The sequence below is a fragment of the Lepisosteus oculatus genome, chromosome 3 (assembly GCF_040954835.1).
Source record: "Lepisosteus oculatus isolate fLepOcu1 chromosome 3, fLepOcu1.hap2, whole genome shotgun sequence".
NCBI lineage: Eukaryota > Metazoa > Chordata > Actinopteri > Semionotiformes > Lepisosteidae > Lepisosteus > Lepisosteus oculatus.
In genome coordinates this window covers 1855982-1880680 of record NC_090698.1, presented here as the reverse complement: position 1 = coordinate 1880680, position 24699 = coordinate 1855982, and the positions used below count along the sequence as shown (strand labels likewise).

The 24699-nt window shown below is 46.0% G+C and overlaps 1 protein-coding gene across 2 annotated transcripts; it reads right to left on the bottom strand.

Annotated features, from left to right (window-relative positions):
* Positions 1 to 62: 62 nt before the first annotated feature.
* LOC102685791 (synaptosomal-associated protein 25) lies at positions 63 to 21727 on the bottom strand. Of its 2 annotated transcripts, none has more exons than XM_006627605.3 (8): positions 21571 to 21727; positions 12124 to 12201; positions 9933 to 9974; positions 8889 to 8937; positions 8119 to 8236; positions 4051 to 4188; positions 3468 to 3612; positions 63 to 2619 (listed from the first exon to the last, which is right to left on the bottom strand). In XM_006627605.3, exons 2-8 carry the CDS (start codon positions 12193 to 12195, stop codon positions 2554 to 2556), a joined length of 630 nt encoding a protein of 209 aa, XP_006627668.1. In that variant the 5' UTR covers positions 12196 to 12201; positions 21571 to 21727; the 3' UTR covers positions 63 to 2553. The 2 variants fall into 2 exon arrangements, with proteins under 2 accessions (XP_006627668.1, XP_015196581.1); XM_015341095.2 differs by lacking the exon at positions 8119 to 8236 and adding an exon at positions 7227 to 7338.
* Between the last annotated feature and the right edge of the window lie 2972 nt (positions 21728 to 24699).

Below are 24699 nucleotides of genomic sequence, written 5' to 3'. Positions count from 1 at the left end.
AAATAATAATAATAAAATTACAGTACAGCAATAGTTGATAGATTTAGATATAACGAAGTCACTTATGATTTGAGGATTTATTATTGAATGATTCGTATATCTGTAGAACAACACAAAATCAGGACCAGACTGGGATGCATTGTAATACAAGTGACCACATCCATAGCGTGAGATTCGGACAGAGGGGCCATTGCAGCTTATTTTTACATAGCCCGACCGCACGGTTCCCGGTTATCGAGGGGACTTGTATAAGCTTCAGGACAGGAACTGAAACCATCAGGGACCGGACGACACGATCTAGTTCAGGGCGAGAGGCGAGAGACGGCCTGGCCCGCCTCCCTGCGCGACCACACACACCGCTGAGCACATGGCCTCTCGCTCTGCTGGGCCCCAGCTCACAGTGAACGACAACAGGAAAGCCAAGCGAAGGTTTTGCCTCGGTCACAACCCACCGTTTAATAACAGACATGCGGCACATGACGAAGCCGTGCAAACACAGCTGGGGCTGGCGGCCCGTCCAGAGACGAGAGAACAAAGCCCGGGGCGGAAATCTGAACAGCGTGGGGGATGCGGAGCTCGGTCACCCCGCAGAGCAGGTGGCTGGATAACAGACGTGCAAACACAGCAATGTTTTAGTGACAGAGCATCTCGGAACAGCCATCGGACGCATACTGCGGTGCAGGCGCTGCCTGAGGTGCACGGTGTTACAAGCCACAGCGGCCTGGTCTTTCCAGAGCAGGGTTTTCGTGAGGATGGGCGAAGCGAGGCCCGATGTGTCTCCTGTGCGATAAAGACCGTGTTGTTAACTGCGCGACACACGCAGGAGGGGAGAAGGGTTCGGACAGGGTCGGGTACTTAGCCATCCCGCATGCTAACCCACTCCGCTCATACTCTTGTGATCGTTTTCTTTGTTAGTTCTTACAATACTCAAAGGAGGGATTTCATCGCGTGGCTTGAGGCTGTCGCCGGTTGCTCAGGGCGACTGCCACACACGAGACATCGAGGACAACAGCGCCCCCTATGGGGCTGTTTCCCTGCAGCTTGTTCTGCACCACGAAAAGAAATCTTTTTCTGCCTCAGCTAAAACGCCGTGGCATCCCAGTGGGAGGATGGACGGCGGGGTGATAATGAGTCGTGCTGTGCCGGTTCCCACCCTCCCACGGCCCGAGCTGGCGCACAGATACACGTCTCTGCGCGAGTGGGCGCACGGGAGCCATGCACCAGAAACACGCACAACACCGAGACAGTTTCTAGAGCTTCCGAGAAACACAGAAAAACCGTCTTCCAAAAGGAGTCGGACACGGCAGCTACAACATGATGTGTTCCCGTCTTTACACTTGAGGTGGCGCACATGTCCACTCCAACACAATTAAACAGAAACCCGCTCCCCGGTTTTTCTGTACCTGTCGTGACAGACCGCATTTACTCGGGCGTCCCAGGACTTGCACATGTTTTGTTCCCTGAATAACGGGACACAGTAACTTGTGTTATAGTATAAATATATAATCTATGATTGCGTTCTACATAAGAAGTGATTTGCCCCGACCTTAAACGCAGTCAAACGTGAATCTCTTCCTGTCGTGTATGTCACGCACATTAGTTTAATATTGGGACTAAAATAAGAAATCGATCACAACCTCTGGCCACTGGAGGGCATTCCATAAAAGATTTATTCTCTGGGACGAAAAAAAGCTAGGCGGCAGTCTTGAGGGGGGGGAGGGGGAAGGAAGCGAAATGGTCGATCATTTCTGGCAGAGAAAAATAAATCGACAGACCACAACTGATCTGTCGAAGAATTTTCTACACCCGAGAGCGCTCACATTCGGGCCAGAGCAAACCAACCGTTTCCCCGTGTGTTTTAGATATTGAGAATAAATATGTTTTAATAATATTTAAATATATGGATTGGCATGCTGTTTTTCTGTGTAGGGTACAATATTATATATATATACCTATATAATCTAGCAGGAAACCGTAATTCCCTGAGCACAGACAGCGTCCCATTTATATTCATTTTGTCTCAGGTTGCACTTTATAAACTTAAATACTTAGGAAGGATGGATGAAAAAGTAAATCCTGAATGGTTGTGTCAGGAAAGCAGATATACTGTAGCAGACTATACTTCACAAAGAATCAGTGTTAGTTAAAATGTATGAAGTTTTCCCTCTCCTTCTTAACATAAGATTAATACGTGACTATACTGTAGTCTGGTACTAACAGGAGTTACTACAGTGTTTAGAAATATACATATAAACAGACAAGCGTTTTCAGTGACTGTACACAACACCTACAAACACACAGCGTTCAGCGTCTGCGGCAGAATCTGGGTGATGTCCAGTGGGAGGGGTTCACACGCCTGCCCTCGGGGGGACAGGGCTGCGAAGGCAGGGGGGACAGTGGGCCACGTGACTCCTTGAAAGGTTTTCTTCTCGTGGGACTGTTCGAAAGGCAGTGGAGCCTGTGCGTGTTCCTGTGTGTGTGCGTGTGTGTGTGTGTCAGTGTGGAGACGCGCTCGTCCTCTTCCCACTGCTGTTCCTTCTCTTTTCCCTGCTCTTATCCGGATATCAGCTTGGTGGCTCGCTGGTTGGCTTCTGTGATCCTGGAATTGTTGACGATGGCCTGTGAAAACATTGAATAAAAGAACTGCACATCAGCTGCCATTATGATTAATAAGATTTAGACCGATGATTGGTTGTTAATTATCCTTGGTGCAATCTTGTGGACAATTAGCAACTTTTATATTTTATATTTAAAATACACAGACTGTTTCAGATTGTAAACACCTTGTTTGCACATAGTGGGATGAAATCGTTCAGTGATGAACAAAATCATATCCTACATATACTCATGTATTATACCGTAAATTATTGGGCGGTGTGCTGGCTCTCTGGCTCAGGATCCGCGCCTGTGGCTGGAAGGTTGCCGGTTCGTATCCCGCGGCCGGCAGAGGAATTTTACTCTCTTGGGCCCCTGAGCAAGGCCCTTAACCCCAACTGCTCCAGGGGTGCTGTACAATGGCTGACTCTGTGCTCTGACCCCAAGCTTCTCTCCCTGTCTGTGTGTCTCATGGAGAGCAAGCTGGGGTCTGTGGAAAGACAGATTCCTAATACAAGAAATTGTATATGGCTAATAAAGTGATCTTGTACAAATCTTGTAGAATTATTGCATATTAGCATTATTAGAATTAAAAACAATTGTTTAAGTGTTTGTAAGATTATTGGGTAGTGTTCACAATGCTCTAGATCAATGTCAGGGTTATAACTGACTTTATTACAGTATGAGTCTAATCTAAAATCCATTGCCACAGTGGATATTGACTGGGAATCGTAAACATCCCTGAAATTGTCTATTGCCGTCTTTGTCATAATAATCTATCATTCAGCTCCAGAGGTGTGCATCTCGTTTAGATCAAGGAAACTGGGCTCTGTTCCATGCACCACACGGGTGCCTGTGTCTCTCTCACTGACCTTCTCCATGATGCGGTCAATCTGCGTGTTCTGCGTGTCGATCTCGTTGCCCATGTCCAGCGCCATGCTGCGGAGGTTTCCCAGGATGCTGCCCACCTGCTCCAAGTTCTCGTCCATCTCGTCCTCGCGAGCATCGTTTGTCACCCTGTGCGAGAGGGGGCGAGAGGAGAGGAGGCGCTTGGCGTTGCAGGAAGAATGAGAAATGTGTGGGGAGGCCTTGCAGCTGAGGGCACTGTACAGTACAGGACTCTGCGCATGTTCATGGGAACATATGTTTCCTTAGATCAATTCAGCAGCTCAAACCGTGAGTGGGGTAGTACCACAGCTGCTTCCTCACAGATCGTAAGTCCGGGTTGATTCTGGCCTGGAGCACCTTCAGCGTGGAGTTTGCATGATTCGCCCTCCAGCTCTGGGGTTCTCCCAGCCCTAAAGGACATTCCGGCTGCTTTGACTGGTCTTGATCTCTGTCCCAGCCGCGGTGTGGCCCCCTCATGCACCCTGTCCTTAGCAGAAGGCATGGATGAAGAAGGCGGTTGTGTGGATTTTTTGAAGGAGCTCTCAAAGGGGAGCTGGCCAGCAGTACCTGCGGATGTGGCCCCCGCTCATGGTCATCCTTTCTCTCTCGTCCACCACACGGGAGGAGGGCTGGCTGGACACCACGCCGTCTTGGTTGTTGCCCCACACCTTCTTGTACGCCCCGCTGGCTTCGAAATTCTTCAGCCTGACAGCCCAGAGAGAGGAGGGAGACGTCACAGCCTGCTCTGCCCCCTTTCGCCACTCACATTCTCCGGAGGCTCCAGGGCATCCCCGCTGCCACCATGTCTGTGCTCAGTGCTAGGGAGAGCAGCTGCCATTCCTTCTGCCTGGTTTTCCCAAGCTAGTGAAAGGTTTGACGATTGCATTGCAACGCTTTTGGGTAGGTTTTGCAAAGCGGGATTTACATTTTGACAGAATTGGTTTCGATGGTCATCTCTGTGCACTTCAGTAAGAGTAAATCAGAGAGCAGGAGGTCATTGTGCACATACTGTACTTGTGCTGTCACTGCAAATAAACCAGCATTTCTATTACAGGAATGCCACTGTCCTCACTGCTTTGACACTTTGCCACCTTTGGCATTTATATGATCAAATAATTTTTTTTTACTAGAAATGGATGCTACTGGTTTCAAAATTGGACAGTACAAAAACATGACAACGCACACGTGAACAAATTACACTTACAGCATGTGAAAGTGGGGATCATTTCAACTGATTTGGATCGGTTTCAAAAGATTAAATGTGGCAAACAGCTCTTACATGTACATAGCTTGGCAAATCAAATCCTGGAGTTTATAAGCTTGTTTTACACATGACCAGTTCTGGACTTAAAATGATTTGTGCCAATTTGTGGCAGTCGTTTCTTTAGTACTGATTACATAGCTTCTCATGAACATGTTAAAGTACGATGATATTTCTGAGATGCCAAAGTTGAAAGCAATGAGAAATGCCCCAGCTAATTTCAGTTTCAGTCCTTTTTTTTACATTTTGGAAAGAATAAGGGGACAATAAAACACATTACAAGTGCTTTGTGAGAGCTATCAGGTGGTCAAAAAGCTCTGAGGCAGCAGCAGAAGGAAACGCCACAGAGATTACTGTCATCGCAGCCAGTACACAGTACATACTGTAGCCGAGTACACAAGTAAGGGTCATGCTTTCAGTTTTTCATTGACCTATTTTTATGGTCTGCCTGTGAATGACAAACTTTACATAAGGAACAGGACAACTGAGAATACTGAGCCTTGCCTCTTTCAGTACTATATATTCAACAGGACCTTCTGGCAGCTACAAAGGCGTTTACTTCTGCATGAAGTTTTCGTAATACCCCTCTCCATTTCTCTTTTCAGTTCACCGCGTGCGCATTACAGTAAGCACAAGTCTGACACGCCAAATAAACACACAACATGCAAATATACCAGGTGGAAGTCTCCTCTCCCACCAAAAAAACCTACAACAGACCCCTTCCCCAGCTTCCAGCTTTCAACCAACCAGAGTACGGTCCACTGAACGGTAGATCATTCAACTGAACGAGCACATGCCCCTGACGCATTTGTGCCCAAGGGACAGCTGTAGAAAATCATGAGCCTGAATCCTGATTCGTGGAGACAGAAGCAGGAATGCTTCCCCTGTGAGCTTAGGTTCTATTCACAAAGCATTTACCACCCCACCAATGTGAGTTTTTTTTAAAAGAAAGAGCAGTTTTTCCTTTTCTCCAGTGTGTCTTTATTTAGTCCAATTGATTCCTCATCTTGTCGTTTCTCTCGCTGTTCAAGACCCCCTCTTACAGTATTTTAAAATTGCATTAAAGATGTCTCACAGGCTTTCCTCACCCTTGATCTTACTCATCCAGCTTGCAGTGAGAGGGGTGATGTTTTTCCCCACTGGGTTTCGGAAGGGCGTGATTTGCTCCAACAAACTGCGTCTGTCCAGGTACCTTGTATGGACAATCTACAGGAGCAGGCCCCCTTCTTCACCTCACCGGTCGCCCACGTGTGTTTCTGGAGACTGGGCCGCACGAAGAGCTCGGATACACGGGCCAGGTGTGCTTTGGCAGCCTGTGGCTGTAGAGACATGGCGACGCCCTTTTCTTAGGGAGAGAAATGGCTGGTCGGCGTCGTGCTTGCTGTGTGGTCAATTAGGAACCAGTCCAATTTCTTTCACTGCCTCGTAATGATCCTGTATGAGTCAGGTCCAAGTACCGTTCATCCTTAGGCAAGGTGTGCCTCTCGCTTCCGCATGCTTTTAAGTCACCAGCACCTCAACAGGGGAGATGTTATATGGCTCCACTTAGTGTGACTCACCTAGGAGCTGAGTGGGGGAAACCTGCAGAGTGGGCAACAGTCCAGGACAGGGAACCACCTCAGGCTCTCCAGTTCAGCCTTTGCTAATCTAGAATGTGTACCCAGCCTGCGCCATGATTGGTTGTTTTGTGGAGGAGAGCAAGTCTTTCCTTCTGCAGAAGGGAGTCTTAAACTCTCCTGATCTAAACTAGGAGTGGAAACCTGCAGTTAAAAATGTCTCTCCAGTCAGACAGTGACACATTCCAGCTTGAGGTATTAATCAGGCGTTAGATTATTCTTTTAGATTTTGACAAGCCCAGAGATCTATGGAGTTGTAAATTTTTAATTCTAAGATGACTGGTCTTAATTACCACTTGCTAGGCTGTTCAATAAACCTTGACCGTGACATTTCAAGTAAATCAAAATCGTTGGAGATACAGGCTGCAAACGTGCAGGTCTTGTACAACGTGTAAGGGGTTCCTGAGAAGCTGCGACTGTCTTTTTTTTTTTACAATATGACGATGGAAAGTGCCGTAAATGCTTTGTGAACGACCCGTTTTAAAACTATCGCGGTTTAAAAGCAGACAACCAATGTTTTAACTCCCTTCCACTCCAGAAAGAGCTGCAGGTTTGAATGTGCAGGGAATGGCACTGCTCTACTACAGCTTCAGTTTGTCTTGTGGTGTAGAATTCATGTGTAGTTTTTGCAGTTTGGCTCCGTTGTAAAAACACTGGTTGTCTGTTTTGGAGAGTCTGCATGCAGAGCCCTCTGCTCATTCCCTTTGACGGACGGTGTAGGGAGGGTGCAGGTCACCCTGGCGGGAAGGGTGGGCATGAACATAAGCAGGTCTCATGAAGTCGGTGTCCGTCTACTCCCGACCAGCAAGCACACAGGCAGGCATGCGCTCAGACATGTTTAGAAGGGCCCACGACCCTGCACCTACTTCTCACAGGAACACAGACCACAGCATTTGCCCAGGTCTGTGAGGTTTTTCTCAGCCTCCTTCATGTCCTGGTTGATCTGATCCATGCCCTCCTCAATGTGCTCCAGTTGCTCTGAACAGTGGGAGGTGGGGGAGGGAAATACACAGTTTTCTCTACAAAGCACAACCACAGACCACGAAGGCACTCAGGTTCAACAACACTGCTACTGTACCCAGAGAAGCAAAGGAGCAGCTGTGTGATTAGAAGTCCTTTCTTACTGAAGGTAAAAGGTGTAGGGTAAACAACAGCTTTGTCCTAAGATTGTGCATCTAACCATGTGAAGTTTGAGCCAAACAATGTACAAATCCTTAAAATACAAGGATCTAAAATAGGCCAGATTGTATACCTATGGATCATGGATTGTGGTTAGGGCATTGCGGTTCAGTTTCATTCAATTGGTAACACCATACCCATGTCCACGGTTACAATGAAAACTACAACAGTGCTATAGGGTCCATCACCAGTCATTAGTAAATTGGCTGTGTGGGAGCAGGGTTTGCAAAATAAAGAACATTTGAAAACTGGCAACAGATTATTCAGTCCATTTTCCTGTACATTGTGTGCTTCTCTCACAGCATGTGGTCTTCCTTCTGGGCTCCCAAGGGATTTAAAAGTTTTTTTTAAATCCACATATTTTTAAAGCACTATCTGGATGTCTTCAATTAAAATCAGCTGCACAGCAAACATCTAATCACACAGTTACTGCCCCGCAGTTTCCACTGAGAAGCCACAACAGAGCTGCAGCACTGCGGCTTTTCCAAGGACCAGAGTGCTGCCTGCTGGCCACCGAGACCTGACCGGAGGTCCCCCACTGGTTAGCAGTGGGCACTGCCAGTGGCCAGGTGTACCTACTTGGCACATGGGCAGACACACAGCCCGCAGCACTTGGCCATGTCTGTGAGGTTTTTCTCTGCCTCCTTCATGTCCTGGTTGATCTGATCCATGCCCTCGTCAATGCGATCCAGTTGCTCTGCCACAAGGGGGCAGAATCACACACACACAAAAGACACAGACATGCGTTTAGGGTTGTAGTTCGAAGAAGGGGATTGGTTCCTAGCTTTAAGAGTCTTCATAGGGAAACTGTAACTTCATAGGGCACTGAAAAGGAAAGGAGTTTGGTCACATCTGATCCAACCTGTCTGCTTAAACGAACAAATATTTAAGTTCATGGGAAGGATACTATTAAAGCAAGAACAGATTACAACAGACCTCAAAGCACAAAGCTGTCACAGCAAGCCTCCACATTATTTGCCTTCTTTCCAGGGGCAAATAAAGAGTTTACCATGTCATGCTATGGTAAAAGCAATGTAAATGTAATGCAATGTAAAATGTGTGGTAAAAGTAAAAATCATAGTAAAAATGTAAACACATTAACCACAGGAAATAAAAGATAAGAACAGAAAATGGGGGACCTAGCAGGCTAAAACCATGGTAAACCTAGCAAAATTCTACAAAAATGTAGTAGGGTAAACTGTGGGAGAGAAAGCCCTTCTAAAGCAGTGATTTTATATGTTACAATGCAGTAGTGTTCAGAGACAGTCTAGTGTAATCCTAGGGGCGCGTGTTGAATTTAAGTTCCCCAGAGTGACAGAAGACAGGGTGTCTAAACGAGACAGCGGTACCTCCTTGCTCATCCAGCATGACCAGAGTTCGGATCCCTGCATCTTTGCTCTGGTGAGGAAAAAAAAAAAATGTTCTTAACATTAAAACGCTGAACATACCCAGCCTGGTAACATAAAGGTCGAGTGAGGGCATAAGTGCCCATAACTGTATTTCACAATACAGCTGCACTGTCGAACAATCAGGCTGCTTTGTCTGGACAGTGTGTTTCAGTGGAGCTTAGTTCTCTAAAATCACTGCACACTGTAAAAGAGGGGAGCTGAGAGAGATCCCATAGACAGCGTGGTGTGTCAGGGCAGGCAGGGGATGGCTCCCTCTAATGTGTGCCCCGAGAGGAGTGTGGTGTAAGTGCAGTGAAGGCCTTCTCAGAAAGAAGGCCAGGACTGTGGGCTTGTCTGGGCTCCATTGTTCCCATCAGAGGGAGATCACTCAGGGTCGGAAGCAGTCTTGCGTGTGCCCACATCACGCTTCGACGGCTCGTGCACAGGAACGGTGCAGCTCTTGAAAGTGTAGCTAGCAGCTTGATGCATCTACCTCTCTTTGTGGGCAGGCCATTATGGAAAACAGTATGGGCTCTTCCCTTTCAGCTGTGCCTGCCAGCGAACGCGTCTAATGGATAGGACAAGTTGTAAAAATAGAGCTGCAGCTCCTAAACATATTTCTGGTTCAAGTGGCAGACATGGGCAGCAATAAACAACAATCCCACTGACCTCAACGGAAATATGCAAGAATCTGAGCAAAAGATAGTCCCTCGAGCTTTTATTACTGTATTTAATTTTTTTTCTCTGCATGAAAAGAGGATGAAAATAAAATGAAAAAAATGTTTTTTTTTCCATTTTATTTTGGAAGAAACCAGGCAGCTGAAATATTATCTCTTTGTGTATCTCTCTCTCTCTCTTTGCCGTTCCAGAGGAATAAGAATACGTAATACTGACAACGTTAAGAACGGGGTCACATGAAGCCCCCGTCCTCAATAATTTGGGGGAACAGATCACTTCAGGCAAAGGAAGATTTCCTGGGGAGCTCCATTGCCAAGACCGTCTTACCTCTTCCACCAACTGCAGCATCCGTCGAGTGCTTTCCAGAGACTGGGGAGGAACGAAAGGATTGTTAATCATCTGCTGGAAAAACAGACTGCTTGCGGATATGAGAGCAGAAGAACGGAGGAAATTGAGAACATAGAAATACAAGATATTAGTGTCAACATCATAAAAGCCCATGACACACGCACTGTAAAGAGAGATCTAGCTTTAATGAAAGCCCTGTGGAGGGACTGAGGTGTTCTCGAGTTTTGGCCTAAACTGGCGTGGCTGCAGATGGTCTGGTGCCCCAGGGGAGAGGAGCCCAGGGGCTGCTGGGAGGGGCGTGAGGACTGGGCTGGTGGAGCAGAGATAGTCAGGAAAGCTGGAGCGAAGCTGGTTAATCAGGGAGCAGCTGACCGGTCGAACTGGGGTCTTGTCCTCCTCTCTGACTTTCACTGCAAACTCTCCTATAGGAACTGTTAGGGGGCACTTCCCTGCACTGATGATGAGACAGGAATTCAGAAAATTAGGAACACAACAAGTTGACCAAAAGCTTAATGCAGTCTATTTCATACATATTCCCAAATATAACTTTTTCTACTGCACTTTGTTTTCTGGTTCAGCTTTGTGTTTAGACTTGTTTTCTAACTGTATAGGAACTTTTATTTCTTCTGATCACATACATCTCTAGGCCAGAAAACAAAATGAAGACAACCTTAAATACTGAAGCCTTGAAGCCGAACTGGCTACTGTAAATTCATTTAGTCACTTTATTGACTAAAAGTCAATTTATTCAGGTGTCAGGAAAGCAAGGTTGATGTCTCTGATTTCTGGAAGTCTCCACTCCTCCTGAACCTTGTTTGAAACCTCAGTTAAGCTCTCACAAAAGGTTAAGTCTTTTTAGACTCACCAGCTACATTAACAGCGACGAATGATGTTTGATGGATTTTATTTTTTTAGTTTCAGAGTAGTTTTGAAAATTCTCAATCAATAGTCCAGACTAGGTTCTTGTTTACATTTATGAAAGAACACTAAAATAATTTATATCATCACTTCTTAAGTGGGAGAGGTATACAATTTCTGGCCAAAAAATCTTAGACACTCCTATTTAGTTACAGTAAGTCAGTACATGCAATTGTTCTGTCATGGGGTATTTATAGAGAAATGTGTTGCACTGCAAAGATTCAGTGGCTTTTCTATTTACAGTAATTGTCCTGTGGCACAATATTATGGCACAAGGCACAAAAGGTTTATTAAACTCATTTTAATACTGCATCGATTTTCACGTTTTCGATTTGATTTACATGGAACAAGATAAAACCTTAGTGTTAGTTTTACTTCTCCCCCTGCCTTACACAAAGGTTGACCCATGAAAGGATAAAAATCTAACCTGATCCCATTGACCTCACGTGGCCTAAAAACACTTCAGTCAATATCCGTGTTCAAAATATCATTTGCATTGAAAGCTTTGTCTCCGAGTGGGGAATTTCATTTCACGGACAAGCTGTACCTCTTTTTTATTCTACTTTCAGATGACCTGTATTTCATTAGTGTGGTTTAAAGCTGAAAACTCCCCTGGGCCTGGTGATACTAGCGAGTGTCATCAGCGATAGGGATGAACGCCAGTAACCCCAGACAGGAGGAAAAACAGGAGGGAATTGGGAGTGTGGTGATGTCACTGCAACTGTAGCCCAGTCGGTGAGACGCAGCCATCGCCTGTTACTCCTGGTATAACAGGGGACCTGACTCAGCACCTGATGTCGGATCCTGCAGAGAACTACGGCAACCAGGCAACAACATCAACTACCTCTTCACTCCTTGAGCGTTGGAAGATGGAAATCAAAAGGTTTGCAGCCCAAACAGGAAATCAAGAGAAAAGCAGGGGTTATTAATAAAGGGCACTGCAATCTTTCAGGCCATCTTTCCTGTAACCATTAAGTGCAATAACAGAGACATTATCTCAAACGGAAGTTTATGAGCATTAAGGGATTTCTTTGGGATTCTGGGAATAAAACAGATTGTGGAAAATCACAAACAAAAGCCCTGTATTGGCAATTTCTGAGAAACCGTTTTACTCTTTCATGTCCCTGATGCACAGAGGGCAACACGTCACCGAGCCGCAGCCGCGGAGATGAGCTGGGCCCGTGGAGGTGAGCTGCAGGATGAGGTCGCCGGTCAGGTCATGTGAAAGCAGCCCCCCCAGTCCAGCACTTACCTCGTCTGTCACCTGATTGGCCCGTCTCTGCAGCTCCTCCAGCTCTGTCTGCATGGCTGTGTCTGCGGCCATCCTGCCCTGAGACAGACAGACCAAGAGGGGGTTTCCTTATTCACCAAGCCCTGGAAGCCACACTCAGTTAGTCCTGTCAGGTGCACGTCTGAGCTCCTCAAGACTATTAGCTAGCTGTTAGGAAGAAGCATTACCAATTCCTATTAAATAACACTTTCTGAACCAAAGTTAGCTAATTGCACTGCATAAAATGGGAATTAATTTTTAGTATACAATTAAAATTTACTGAAATGCATTTGTAGCCTATATATCACACTTCTTTCACAAGCTATGAATTCTGAGACATAATGTCACAACCCCACAGCCTCCAGGAAGTTAACTTTCAAAGAGCAGTCAAGAAAAACAAGTAAACAAATTTGATCTCAAAAAAATAATTTGAATTATTTGTATCTTTGCTAATGAGAATTAATATAATAATAATAATGTCTTAACATGTTTTCTATTATTTAAAAAAAACAAACCTTTGGAAGCAATATTACAAAAAGATTGCTTGACCTCCTGGTATCATCCCGTTTTTATGAGTCTAAATAGTGAAATATGCAGTTAAATTCTGGAAGAAAAGTATTAACTAGGGGTGTTATTAGCATACTGGTAGTCTCAGCCATGGCATCAAAATCACTTCTATCTTGCTCAACGAGTTGGACAAGAAGCATCAGAAAACCTCTGCTTATCCAAGCATAATGTTTAATCAACACACACGAGATCCAAATCTATTATTTTGCCATTCATATGCATTTTTATTATTCGTCAAATGAATTTTTATGAAAAGAAAAGAGCTATTGCAAATTATAGCCCAATAACGACTTGAACGATGAGGGATAATTACTGCCTAGTTGTGTATATTAAAGGAAGTAAAAAGGCCCCCACTTCGTATCTGCTTGGCTGTTACTGTCTCTGTATTATCCATGCCTCCCACTCACAGACCCAGTGAGAGCTGGGAAAGCAGGGAATGCCAAGAGCTTCATGGAGGCTTAGGATGAGTTAAAAAAAAAGAGAAAAGAAACACAGAAAATTTTGCTGTCAAAAACACAGAACACAGCTGCAAATTGCTCACTGCAAAGGCCTCGCTGGAACTTGCACTGATTCATTAACACCTCTGTTGGCAGCCTGCTTCCCTGCTCGCGATTCATGTGCACTGAGAGAAACAGAGGACTCCTGTCCCGGAGCGGGTTAGTGGTAACCGGTGCAGAGCTCCAAGGCGTGACCTCCCCACCATCTCCATGCATTTATAAAACAAGCACGTTTAGCCATGATATGCAACATAGCTGCACAGGGTACTTACCTGTAGGATTTAATCCAACAGGAAAGACTGCGCATTGGAGAAGTTTCGGGGATTCGATCTCTATGGCCTTAATAAATGCAATAATGCAAATCTTGCAGAGCTGGCACAGCACCGCCTAGCGAGAACCTGAGGCCCAGTTCATTAGTGTAATTTATTTATATATAGTTATTTAAATAAGTCAGCTGACTTTAAAAGGCACAAGAGAACAAAATTTCTGTTACCACCGCAGTTGTATTCAGCTCTGCTCTCTGCTTTGTTTTAACAGGAGGTTTCTCAGACATGGTGCGTGATTTGTGCTGGGTGAACGATTCCCGATACTGGAGACTCCTCGGGGTCCAGTTCTCATCTCCTGCAGCGATCACACGCATTTCCAGTGAGAATATCACATGCTCAGTTCCTTTCAAAACACCTATTACTGCGGCCCCTCTGTTCCCTACCTGAGGAATTCAAACCTGAATCAATGTAGATTCTACCATCAAGTAATGCAGGTATGCACGCTGCTAAAAATAAACTACTGGCAGAAAATTGCATATTTAATACAGTTATAAAACTAGTCAGCAGAGTTGTACTTGATTAGGTTCTATTGCTGAATTCACAGCACCTGGAGTGCACTGTATTCTTCACTCTTCATCAGTTGTTCCCTAAGAGTGTTTACCACAGTAAATATGTGAACTGTTTTTGCAGTGTGACTTTTACCTGTTGTAATTCATGCATTTACTCTTGTTTCCCCGAGTTTAATCTGTGTTCATCATGCCGCTCTCATCTTTACATCTTGATTGCAAAATGATATACTCCAAGTATGTAGTACGTTACTGCATGTAAGTTTTGGTACAGCACTTTGAACATTTATTAGGACTATATTCTTATTTATGAAACCCAGACTCTACAAAAGAAACTCAAGCACTCACACCTACACATACTGTACAGTATGGACACATACAATACACAGGTACACACACACTCACGTACACAATACACATGCCCACGTACTCCCACACAGAAGCACACTCTCCTCTTTCTCGATACAATCGAGCACTGGCAGTGCATTGGACTACAGCGAGGTTATAATTATACACTAATTACCACTTCACCCAGGCAACATGCTGATCCTGTGCTGAGAGCTCAAGAGAGAGACAAAGACAGGAGCAGAAAGAGAGAAGACTGAGAGAAAAAAAAGTCATTCATTTAAACAGGAAACAAATGATATTGCAACCAAATGTTCCACTTCGTGAAAGGTCACACTAGATCAAAGCCCTTAGTTCTTCCAACTAGTTATCTGTTCTACAGAAGAGGTCTCAGTACTCACATTGGAAACTTACTTTAGATCTGCACAACCCCACTTCCTTTAAATTGGCATCCCAAAAATAATGACACCAATTCCCGGTTTTCCTACTTTGATTGCTCACCCAGTGTATACAACGTCAACCTCCTGAAGGGCTGTTCACATCAGATTGTAAACGAACAAACATCTATTCATGCTGCCTGTTGTGCTTGATGTTTTCTTCAAGCTGCTGTATTGCACTAAACCACCAAAGGTACATAATAAGCACTTTGAGAAGCCACCTTTAAAGGCGCTATATAAAATAAAGTTGATTATTATTATATTATTTCCCCAATTATATCTGCAGCCTTCAGAGTATAAAGGGCTGTTTTAACCCACTGCAGGCCCCAGTAATCTCCTTCTTTCTCTCTCTTTGAAGAGACATAATGCACCTACAGGATGTGCGAGGGCCTGAGTAAACAGCAGTTTTAATGAAAGAGCAGCAGAGCTGCTGGCTGAGGGGCCAGTTTGCTCAGCATCAGGTGACGGTGGGGGCAGAGCACGCGATCACAAAAAGGCCTGCTAAAACCCTCCCAGGGCCACGCGCTTGGAGAGGCTAGTTTTCCTAAAGCCTTTCTAAAAGGCTTTAGGAAAACATCAGAAATGCAGAAAACACGAGTTCCAAACCGCTCTCAGTTTTTAATCAAGCTGAAACGATATCTGATATTGTCTGCCATTCCCATGACTTCAATATTACACCGGGGGCGCTGAAGTGGATGGATTGGTACCTCTGTGGTGAGAGCAGCTGCCTCGGGAGTCTTGGGTTCAAGGTTTGATTCCAGACTGGGGTGGCTCCTGTCTGACGTTTGCCTGTACCCCCATGTGTCCGTGTGGGCTCTCTCTTGAACTGCCATTGGGAACTGGCCAGTCGGGGTCTGTAATTGTCCTTGTGAGTGTGTGGACTGCTTGTGATGGACAGATATATTCCCTTCATTGCCTGTGCTTCTGGGATAGGCTCTGGGATTCTGCATGGATTTATTCATACCGGGAAGGCTGTGCTGGAGCACCATGTCATGCTGATCTGTTATAGTGCCCTCTAGCGGATGGCATTACAGTATGGGAATGTGCTCCCTGAGGCCCAATTCATAAGTGTAATTACATTATTTTGCTGAATTTCTGAAGTATTTTATTACATAAGCAAGGTGACTTAAAAAGGCACCAGAACATGGAAGGATGAATGGATGGAGTTCAGGTTATACCAACAAGAACGGCAAATAAAGCCTTCTTGCTTTATTTCCATTCAAGATTTTAATTTATTTTCCACAGACAGCTGATGAGGGAAAGCTGATCTGTGTTTTCAGCTCTGCCACAGCACATACTAGCAGCAACACTGACTGTCCATTGACACGTTCAGGTTAAAATGTTGTGGCTACATTTGAATCCTTTATGAGTTTTACCACAGTTTGTTTTCTGAATGTCACTGCTCTTTTTTTCCCCACACATTAACATCTGCTTGACAGACATGCTGAAATAACACTCCCACAGCTGTCATAGCAGAAAAAACACAAAAGGCATTTTCACATTGCAATTTGCTTCCAAGATGTCAAAGGGCTTGAATAACCTGTCCTCACAATAATAATTGTAATTATCATTATTTCTGTCCTTAAAAAATGAATAAAGATTTCAAACACGAAACACATGCTGAATCACAGCTTGAGAGGCAAGGAAATTGGCACCTAGGGGATGCTCAGCATTTGAAGATTTCAAACGCCTGATTAGGCGGAGTGAAAGGTATGTAATTATCTTTTACAAGAGCGCATCAGTCTGCGAAGTGCATTTTTCTCTGCTCCTATTCGTAAAATATTAAAGGCGATTTCAGGGCCTCTCAGAAGACCACAGGGTATGTCCGGGGGAAGGAGCTTCTGACCACTTCTTTTCCTCCATGCAAATTTAACTGGACAGCAGGCTGCAGATCACTCTTCAGTTAAATCCAGCTTTCCAGCACTCCCAACGTGATGCCCAAAGAGTCTCAGAACTGTAATATCTGTGGAATCGCCTGAGAGTTCCTACAACCATACTGTCATTCCCACAGCATAAACATCAGCCTCTGGCCCCACACTGCTGTGCTTCAGAAAGTCCAGAACCCAGACCCCGCTGTGTGTCCTTGTATGGGATCACTGTCACTGATCGATTTCGCACAACTTCTGATTTCCCCCAATAGTGATGCGATTCAGCGTGGAACAAGAACGAGGTGAAAGGCAGGCTGTCCGAAGCTGGGCTGACACAAGCCTTGTCTTTCAGCTGTGGGACTGCAGAGAGGGGTTCAGCTCAGGAGCAGACCGGTTGCATTTCTGACAATACAGCACCACGTCAAACTCACCCTTTCAGACTACATCTTCCAATCTTCTGGATAGTGCGTGTATTCCTGCAACTTGGCTAATTTAAATAGCATTGAACTGCCTTTGTTTGACTTGCTTTAAATTGTATCTTTAGAGCCCGTGATTCATCATACATGTACCTACTACTGTAATGAATCATTTGTTGTATTATGTTGATTTTTTTTCTACCAAAATAAACTTTAGTCCACAACAGACATCTTACAATGAGTACACACTCTAACAAACCATAAACCTCTACTCAATTAAAAAAATATCGGGTGATTGTCCATTTTCAATCAAAGCAAGTGGATTCTGGGGCTGGATTTGCACAATAAAAAGAGTTCCTCTGAGCCCCACCACTTACTGTTTTCAATGTCATGTTGAAATGTTGCAACTAACACTTGTCTTTTGGCATACAGTATGCTGATCTACAGTACATCTTTGGTGCAGTCAATTCATTTTTTTCCCTCTTTGTTCAGGGTGAAGTGAGAATCGCCTTCACCAGGTGTAAATTTGCTGTCACAAAGAAAGAGGAGCTCTTGAAAAGGAGTGAGCTAATGAGTGTCTGCCTCGAGGGCCAGGGAAGCTCCCTGCGGGCGTCTCTGCATGGCCTCGTATTGACACCCAGCAGCCCCGCTGGGCGCAGACTGTCTCCCTCGCGGGGGCCCGGCTGGCAGGAGGTGCTCCTTGCAGAGAGGAGATGTTCTCCAGGAGCTGCGAGTTCCTGACACCCTGCAGCCTGCTGGCACGGCGCCCAGCGGGCAGACCATCATTACTGCTCTCACAGCCATGGGCCCAAGAGCCCGGCCACACAGTAACGCCAAGCACGGCAGATCTTTACTCATCCGCATGGCACACGGGCAGCACCAGCACCTCACAGCACCAGGGTTCTGGGTTCGACTCCGGCTCTGTATTCTGCACGATTGCATGGGTTTTCCCCAGGTTCTCTGGCTTCCTCCCATTAGCACCTCTGAATCGTGTCCTTTAAGCGTGCCCTGGGTGCCCTGTGACAGACTGGCACCCTGTCCGGGGTGTAGCCACAGCTGGGCCCTGTGCCTGTCGGGTCATGCTCGAGCCCAGCAGAATACAAAAGGATGGGCGAACGTACTGCACCTACAGTATACCTCTCCACTGACGTCTGAACAATCCGACTGGAATAAAACTAGGAAAATGGCTTTTTTAGAGAGCGTTGGGGTAACTGCTGACTTCATATGTTTGTGAAGTGAATACATAACCCCCCCTCCACCCCTGTTAAAAATACCCATGGCGAGGAATTAGCTCCAGCACAATGAGATTCCTGCAGTTCCAGCAGGGAGCAGAGCAGTGCCATTATAAATAGCTTCCATTAAAAAGCCACTTCGCAGCAACAAACATTCACCTGGCTTTCCTGAATTTCTTTACACTTTCTGCATTCCGTTTTCTCGCAGGGAATCTGCACCTGTGCTGCTGTTCAAACACTCTACCCTTTCGAACTGTCCGGCGGAGAGGGAAAGAGCGCGCGCTAAATCTGAAGATACACAGGTGGGGATTTTAAATATTGCACAGTGTGACTGGAAAATAAGATTAATACATCATCACATGGCAGGAGTGATGTGCCACTTTTATCTTAAGCCCTGTTCACAATATTTAACAGAAAGGATCAAAAGACTATATTTATCTGAGTAAACAATCCATCACACCCTGAGCTTCTTTTTTATTTCCTTGTGAAACACCCGTCTCCTGTGTCGAAGTCCTTGCTCCACAAGAGCAGTTCACAACAGTGGGCAGCAATTGAGAAGAAGGGCAGTGTGAACATAGACAAGGGATTAAAGCCACTGCTCTTGTCTCACCGCCTCAGCGGCTCCAGAAAATGCTGCAGAACTCAGAATTGCTTTAGGACATCGCTATAAGGTAGAACTTATTTTGAGACCCCGGCTACAATGGACTGCTCTGCTGACGATTATAAAGAAAAAGTCTACACAAAAGCAATAAAGCTCCCAGCTGGGACTGTTTAAAGAGCGAGCAGGGCAGTACTTCAATAGCAAACATCTGTTGCTGAAATGCATTATTCATGAAGACCATGCTCTTTATTCAGAAGAAGTGTGCAGCACTTTGTCACCATACTTCTCCATTTCAACCCATTTACAACCCATTAACGCTGCGCATTAGACTGCTGTTGAGGTACAGGTCTGCCTCTGCCTGGAATTAGCACCTGCATCAGTCTAAGCCCTGTGTGTTTTAGGACAGCGCAGTGCACGTTTATTTCTCTTTTCCCAACACAGTATCCCGCAGCACTGCGGAGACAGCCAAAGCATCTGCTGCACGCTTGCTTTCTGTTCTCTAAGACTGGGGAACTGGGCACCACACATCCGCTTCAGCAGAAACATCCCTCTCGGAAAGCCTGCCATTTACAAGGAGACTCGCAAGACAGGGAAATGTGCACAGATGTGTTTTTACACAAACACCTACATGGAGCTGCCAGACCACCTTATCCTCCGCCCCACAGAAGAGAACTGTGCAGGCTGTGGGACACCACATTCTCCCTGACAGGGCTCTCTGTTGGGCACAGCAGCACTTAACTGACACTCAGTCTGGTGAGATTTTCCTGGATGGTTTCCTAAAGCACATTCAGACATCTGTTTGCCATTAATTTAACATTTCGCAGGCACTGCAATGTTGAAAGGCAGGCATGGACATTCGCTGCCCCAGAGGCTCCCATGCGAAGGGCAGGTGAAGACCTTAACGCACAGAGAATGGCCTTGACCGCTTCTGGGGCGCCCCTCCAGCAAAGCTATACAGCTATACAGCTATGGAGCTCCTGGGGCGAAGCACCTCACTCAGGGCACATCAGCACTGCCCGCGTCAGGGTCTCGAACCCACAGCCAGTCTGTTCCACTACACTGCAGAAGTTTTATCTATGCAGAAGGAAGTTTCTTACTTCTAATGTAGAAACTCAGGAGTCTCCTCGTTGCGATCTATTTTCATCAGGGGTCACATGCTGTTGCTGGGAAGGCTGGAGGAGATGACTTGGCATGTGCTGGGTTTCAAAATGACTTCATCGGTGGGAAATGCCCCCCCGGCAAAAGATCATCGTGATCGTGAATAATCAAATTAGGCGTTTTGTTTATTTTAATGCTGATGATCGTTTGTTCGAAATTCTGAACCAGTTGACCTTTTAAAGGTTGCTCACATGTGAACTATGAGGTGCTGGTTGTTCACACTGATGGTGATGAGCCATTTAAAATCTCAAGTAGGGAGCTGGATCAGCAAGCATTTAGCATTTAAGGTTTATTCCTTGCTAAGAAGAGATCAAAAGAAGCACAATGTTTTAGCGGTGGAGCTTTCTTATGGCGTCTTCAACAGTAAAGAAAAAACCTTTACTTGTTCATTTAAAATCTCTGAACTTCACCCCTAATGACAAGCGTTTTTCTACTACGTCTTTTCTTTTACACTTCACAGAATCGATTTTTAGATGTGGTGCTCCTCCTAGGTTACTCCTGCTCCTTAATATGCTTGATCATGATGTGGGGTGCAGCAGGCAGGGCTGAGGCTCAGGACTCCCAGCTGCAAGCCGGCGTGCTCCAGTGCCAGACAAGACGCTGCTGCTCACTGTACTCGGGCCGAGGTACTTCACTCAGAAGCGCCTGCAAAATGCCCAGCTCTCTGAATGGATACACAAGTAAACCGCTTAGGATGTCCGCCTCAACCATAAAATTAATTATAGGAAAAGGTAACTCAATTATCTGAAATGCGCTCGCCGTTGGTTTAGGCGATTTTGAACATGTTGTTCAGACGGGTTTCCATGCCCGGCTAACTCAATCCGAGTTATCCCCGGGATCAATCGGCGACCACAGCTGTATCGACCAATGCCCAGCTGTGGAGTCTGCGCCGGTCCGGGGACACTAGGAGAACAGCCGCTGGAAACAGCGCAAATTCTAATCTTTTAGGAGTAACAAACATGCAGTCCAGTTTACGGCCAACAACAACAACAACAACAATGATCAAAACAACTTGGTTATTGGCAAGTTTTATCAATCCACCCTGAACTGAGACAATGTTACTTGAAATATTCGCATATGACAAGCACGCGAATATCTATCCGGCCGAACCGTCTCTCCGCAGGAAAACACGAAAATGCGACCAGTGCAGCCAGTACATCTGCTTCGAGCACAACCAGCGCTCGGCTCCTTCTCCCATCTCATAACGCCCCCAAACAGCTCCAGCGAAGCGACTTCCAGAATTCACCTCGAGCACGAACCCAGAGTTAAAAACACAGGTGAAAGGGGACGGGTTGCCTCTTTCACTCGTTCTAACCTGAGAGGCAACCGGGATCTGTGTACGTTATCTGACCCCGTGCTGGCCAGTCATTTCAGAAATTATTTAACGAAAAGTTCGCTTTCAGTTACCGGAAACAAAAACAAAGTTAGGGAAGAAACTTGTGTTTTACAAGTTAACTGCCGGCATGACGTTCTTACCTGTGGATGCGGGCTGTTTTCCTAGTCCCTGTGAGGCTGGAGACGAGAAAGGGCTCAGCCACCTGTATTTGCTCGCCGCCTCTGTGCCTCCGCCAGCGTGCAGTCTCCGATCTCGCTTCCTGCAGGTGCCGCAGACGCGTCTGCGATTGGAACGGCTGCGGTGGCAGTCAGCCCAGAGGTGGGGGTGGGGCCGAGCGCTATAGGCTCGCCCCAGTGAGCTTCAGCCCCTCCTCCCGGGCGGGGTCCGGCCCACGAAGCGCTCGGAGGCAGGTTGCCCCGGCAACTCGCACCTGCGAGCGTCACCTGCGGCGTGTGGCCGAGCTGGCCGGGGGGCCGGCCTGATGGTTTCGCGGGACGTGCGGTGTGCCAAGGCTGTGGGTCAAACCCGTGCAGCTGAGTGGGCAGCTGTCTTGTCGATAATTGAAGTCCCGCTCAGGGCTTTACAGGGCCTGTAAAAGGATACTGTGTTTGCACCCTGTTAAATCCCAGGCTCTCTCCCTATCTGTGTGCTGTGTCTCTCATGGAGAGCAAGCTGGGGTATGCGAAAAGATAATTCCTAATGCAAGAAATTGTATAGGGCTAATAAAGTAATGTTAAAAAATCGGCAACCACGCGTTCAGATGATTTTAAGTGATATGTTGGGCTGAAATGTTTTTGTAACGCGACGTTCTGTTATTTACAGCTGCTCCTGTTGATATTTGACTGAAGTGTTTTGCTCACGGGTAGAACACCTGTGTCCCACCTGCGGGGATTTGAACCTGCAGCTCTGTAGCAGCTAGTCGAGAGTTTGTGGTCACGCCCTGCTCTCCATCGTGTGAAGAAAACTCATTTGCTATAATCAACACGTACAAACCATCCGAACCGAATTTTACCCTTGGAGAAACCTCCGGTATAATTCTTATTCACGCATTGAAATGATATAATTAATATCATTTACAGCTGTAAGCTGTAACAAAAAAAGTTTCACGTGGTCTTCAGTTCAAAGGCGTGGCCAGTCCTGCGATGGCAGAAGTCGCTGGAGATAACAAATGAAAGATTACAATATAGACGTTTTTCGTTTTTTCATTCCGTCGCATTATTTTCAACGCTGAATATTTTTCACATGCTTTGGCAATCACAAGTTATTAACTGTTTGCACGTTACAGTGTGTATATGGAGAGTATTTGAAATATATATATAAAACAACTTTTCCTGTCTGCTCCTGGACTGACACAAAAGACAAAAAGGCTCATTGTAAACGGCGGCCCGAAGTGTGTGTGAACGCGCGTCATCAATCATGACTCAACATGGAAAGAATTGAACTCTTAGGATTCAGGAGATTAGACAGCAATCAGAGCCCAGAGTCTGTTTTAATATAGGTCCTTATCTTTTCCTGAACAGCCGAGCATCACGCCGTCAGGGACTGGAACTGAGCTAATAGCGCGGTCTGCTTTTGGGTCTTATTGAAACAGGAACTGTCGTCAGAGTCACGTAGACCGCCAAACAGCCGCTGCATTTACAAACTGAAGTGGGCAGTGCCTCGTCTTCAATGGGTAAAGGGTTTTCTGATCGGTGCTCGCTTAAAAGGTGACCTTTACGACACCAGAAAGGGCTCCGGCGCCGCTCGGCGACAGCTGTGCTGTGCGGAAAGTCCCTCTCGCTGCGTGTGCGCGGCTTCATGCGCGCCTGCGACTCTAAACTGTACCTGCTGCTCTCACGGAGTTCTGCCATTCATGGAAAACACTCCATCGCTACTGCTGTCCACTTCGCGTTCACCTGTTCGTCACACCTTTCTGATATCGATATCGATACTCGTAAAACGCAGATTCTTTCCGGTTTTGTTTCCCGGAGATGGAAAACTGCGAACTGGCGTGGAGGTCACGGCCGCCGGGCAGCTGGTGTCGGGCAGGGATCCGAAGTGCCGTTCAGCTCTGTTTGTAGTTGGCTCTGTCTAGCCCGCTCCTTATTCCTCACTCCATCCACACGTTTTCTGACCGCTTTATCCAAATCAGGGCCCCAGCAAGCAACGGGCTCAAGGCACGGCACACCACGGTCGGGACACCAGTCCATCACGGGTCACACACACACGGACACAAACACCCACGCGCTCGCACCAGAGCCAAAATTCCCAGCAGCCAATTAACACACCAGTACCCACCAGAGCACATGTGAACACGGGGAGAACATAGAGACTCCACGCAGACAGCATCAGAAATCGAACCCAGGGCCCCGGCACTGAGGGGCAGCACCACTACACCTCTGTAACTGACACTTACTTTAGTTTTAATTTTAGTAACATATCTAGTTTAGCACTTGGAAGTTTAAACTAGTTTCAATCTGTTGGTGAAAGGTCATAGAAATGATATACATACTTTTTTTTTACGTATATCTGAAGATGTATATACCTGAAGAAGGCTCCACAGCCAAAATGCTGCATTTCCTTTCTTTTCAGCCTGGAATAAACCCGTTACCTGTTCCTTTGCAGACTTTTTTATAATAGTTATGTTAGAATAAGGTCTAACATATGGGTGTATTTGTGGGTAACAGTGAAAGGGCTACTGTCCACCTTTTACCCAATTCGCAAATCAATCCCCAGCTCTTCAACATGCTTGAGCTCTACATTCAACACGAGCTCCAAACATTCATTTTGTGAAATTAATTTCCAAACTTGTCACTAGAGTATACTATCTCAACAAAGCAACTTCCTAGATCAATTAAGGCTTCAGTGATCTAATGAAGGTGGGCTGGGATGAAACCCAGCAGGTGTGTGGGTCACCAGGACCAGGACTGGGAACCGCTGCAAGAAAGGAAGGCACAGGGCACAGCTCCAGTCTTCGAGGGCTAGAGCCACTTCAAATCATCACCTGTCAAACTAGAAACTGGTGCCCTTAAGCTACGACCAGGCCGGGGAAGCCGGGGAACAGAAGTGGAACCTCTTGGTCTGGAGCAGTACACCACTGGGCTAAAGAAACTGGAAGGGTAGCAACTGATAATCATCCTTTTTTAATAACTGAGACTCCTCTTACACTTAATGTAAAATAATAATTGGAAAAAAAAAGGTATTTTACAAAACTTCTCTCTCTACTGGACGGAGTTAGAAGAACAGCCAATGCTCAAGCAGCTGAAATCCAGAACAGTTGCTGCTCTTGT

Bases quoted from the DNA above. Each gene is read 5' to 3' on its own strand.
- LOC102685791 (XM_006627605.3), bottom strand. From the start codon at position 12,195: ATGGCCGCAGACACAGCCATGCAGACAGAGCTGGAGGAGCTGCAGAGA. The intron at 9,975-12,123 runs GTAAGTGCTGGA...GTTCCTCCCCAG, and splicing joins CCAATCAGGTGACAGACGAG to TCTCTGGAAAGCACTCGACG. The intron at 4,189-8,118 runs GTAGGTACACCT...CTGGGCTGTCAG, and splicing joins TGTGTCTGCCCATGTGCCAA to GCTGAAGAATTTCGAAGCCA.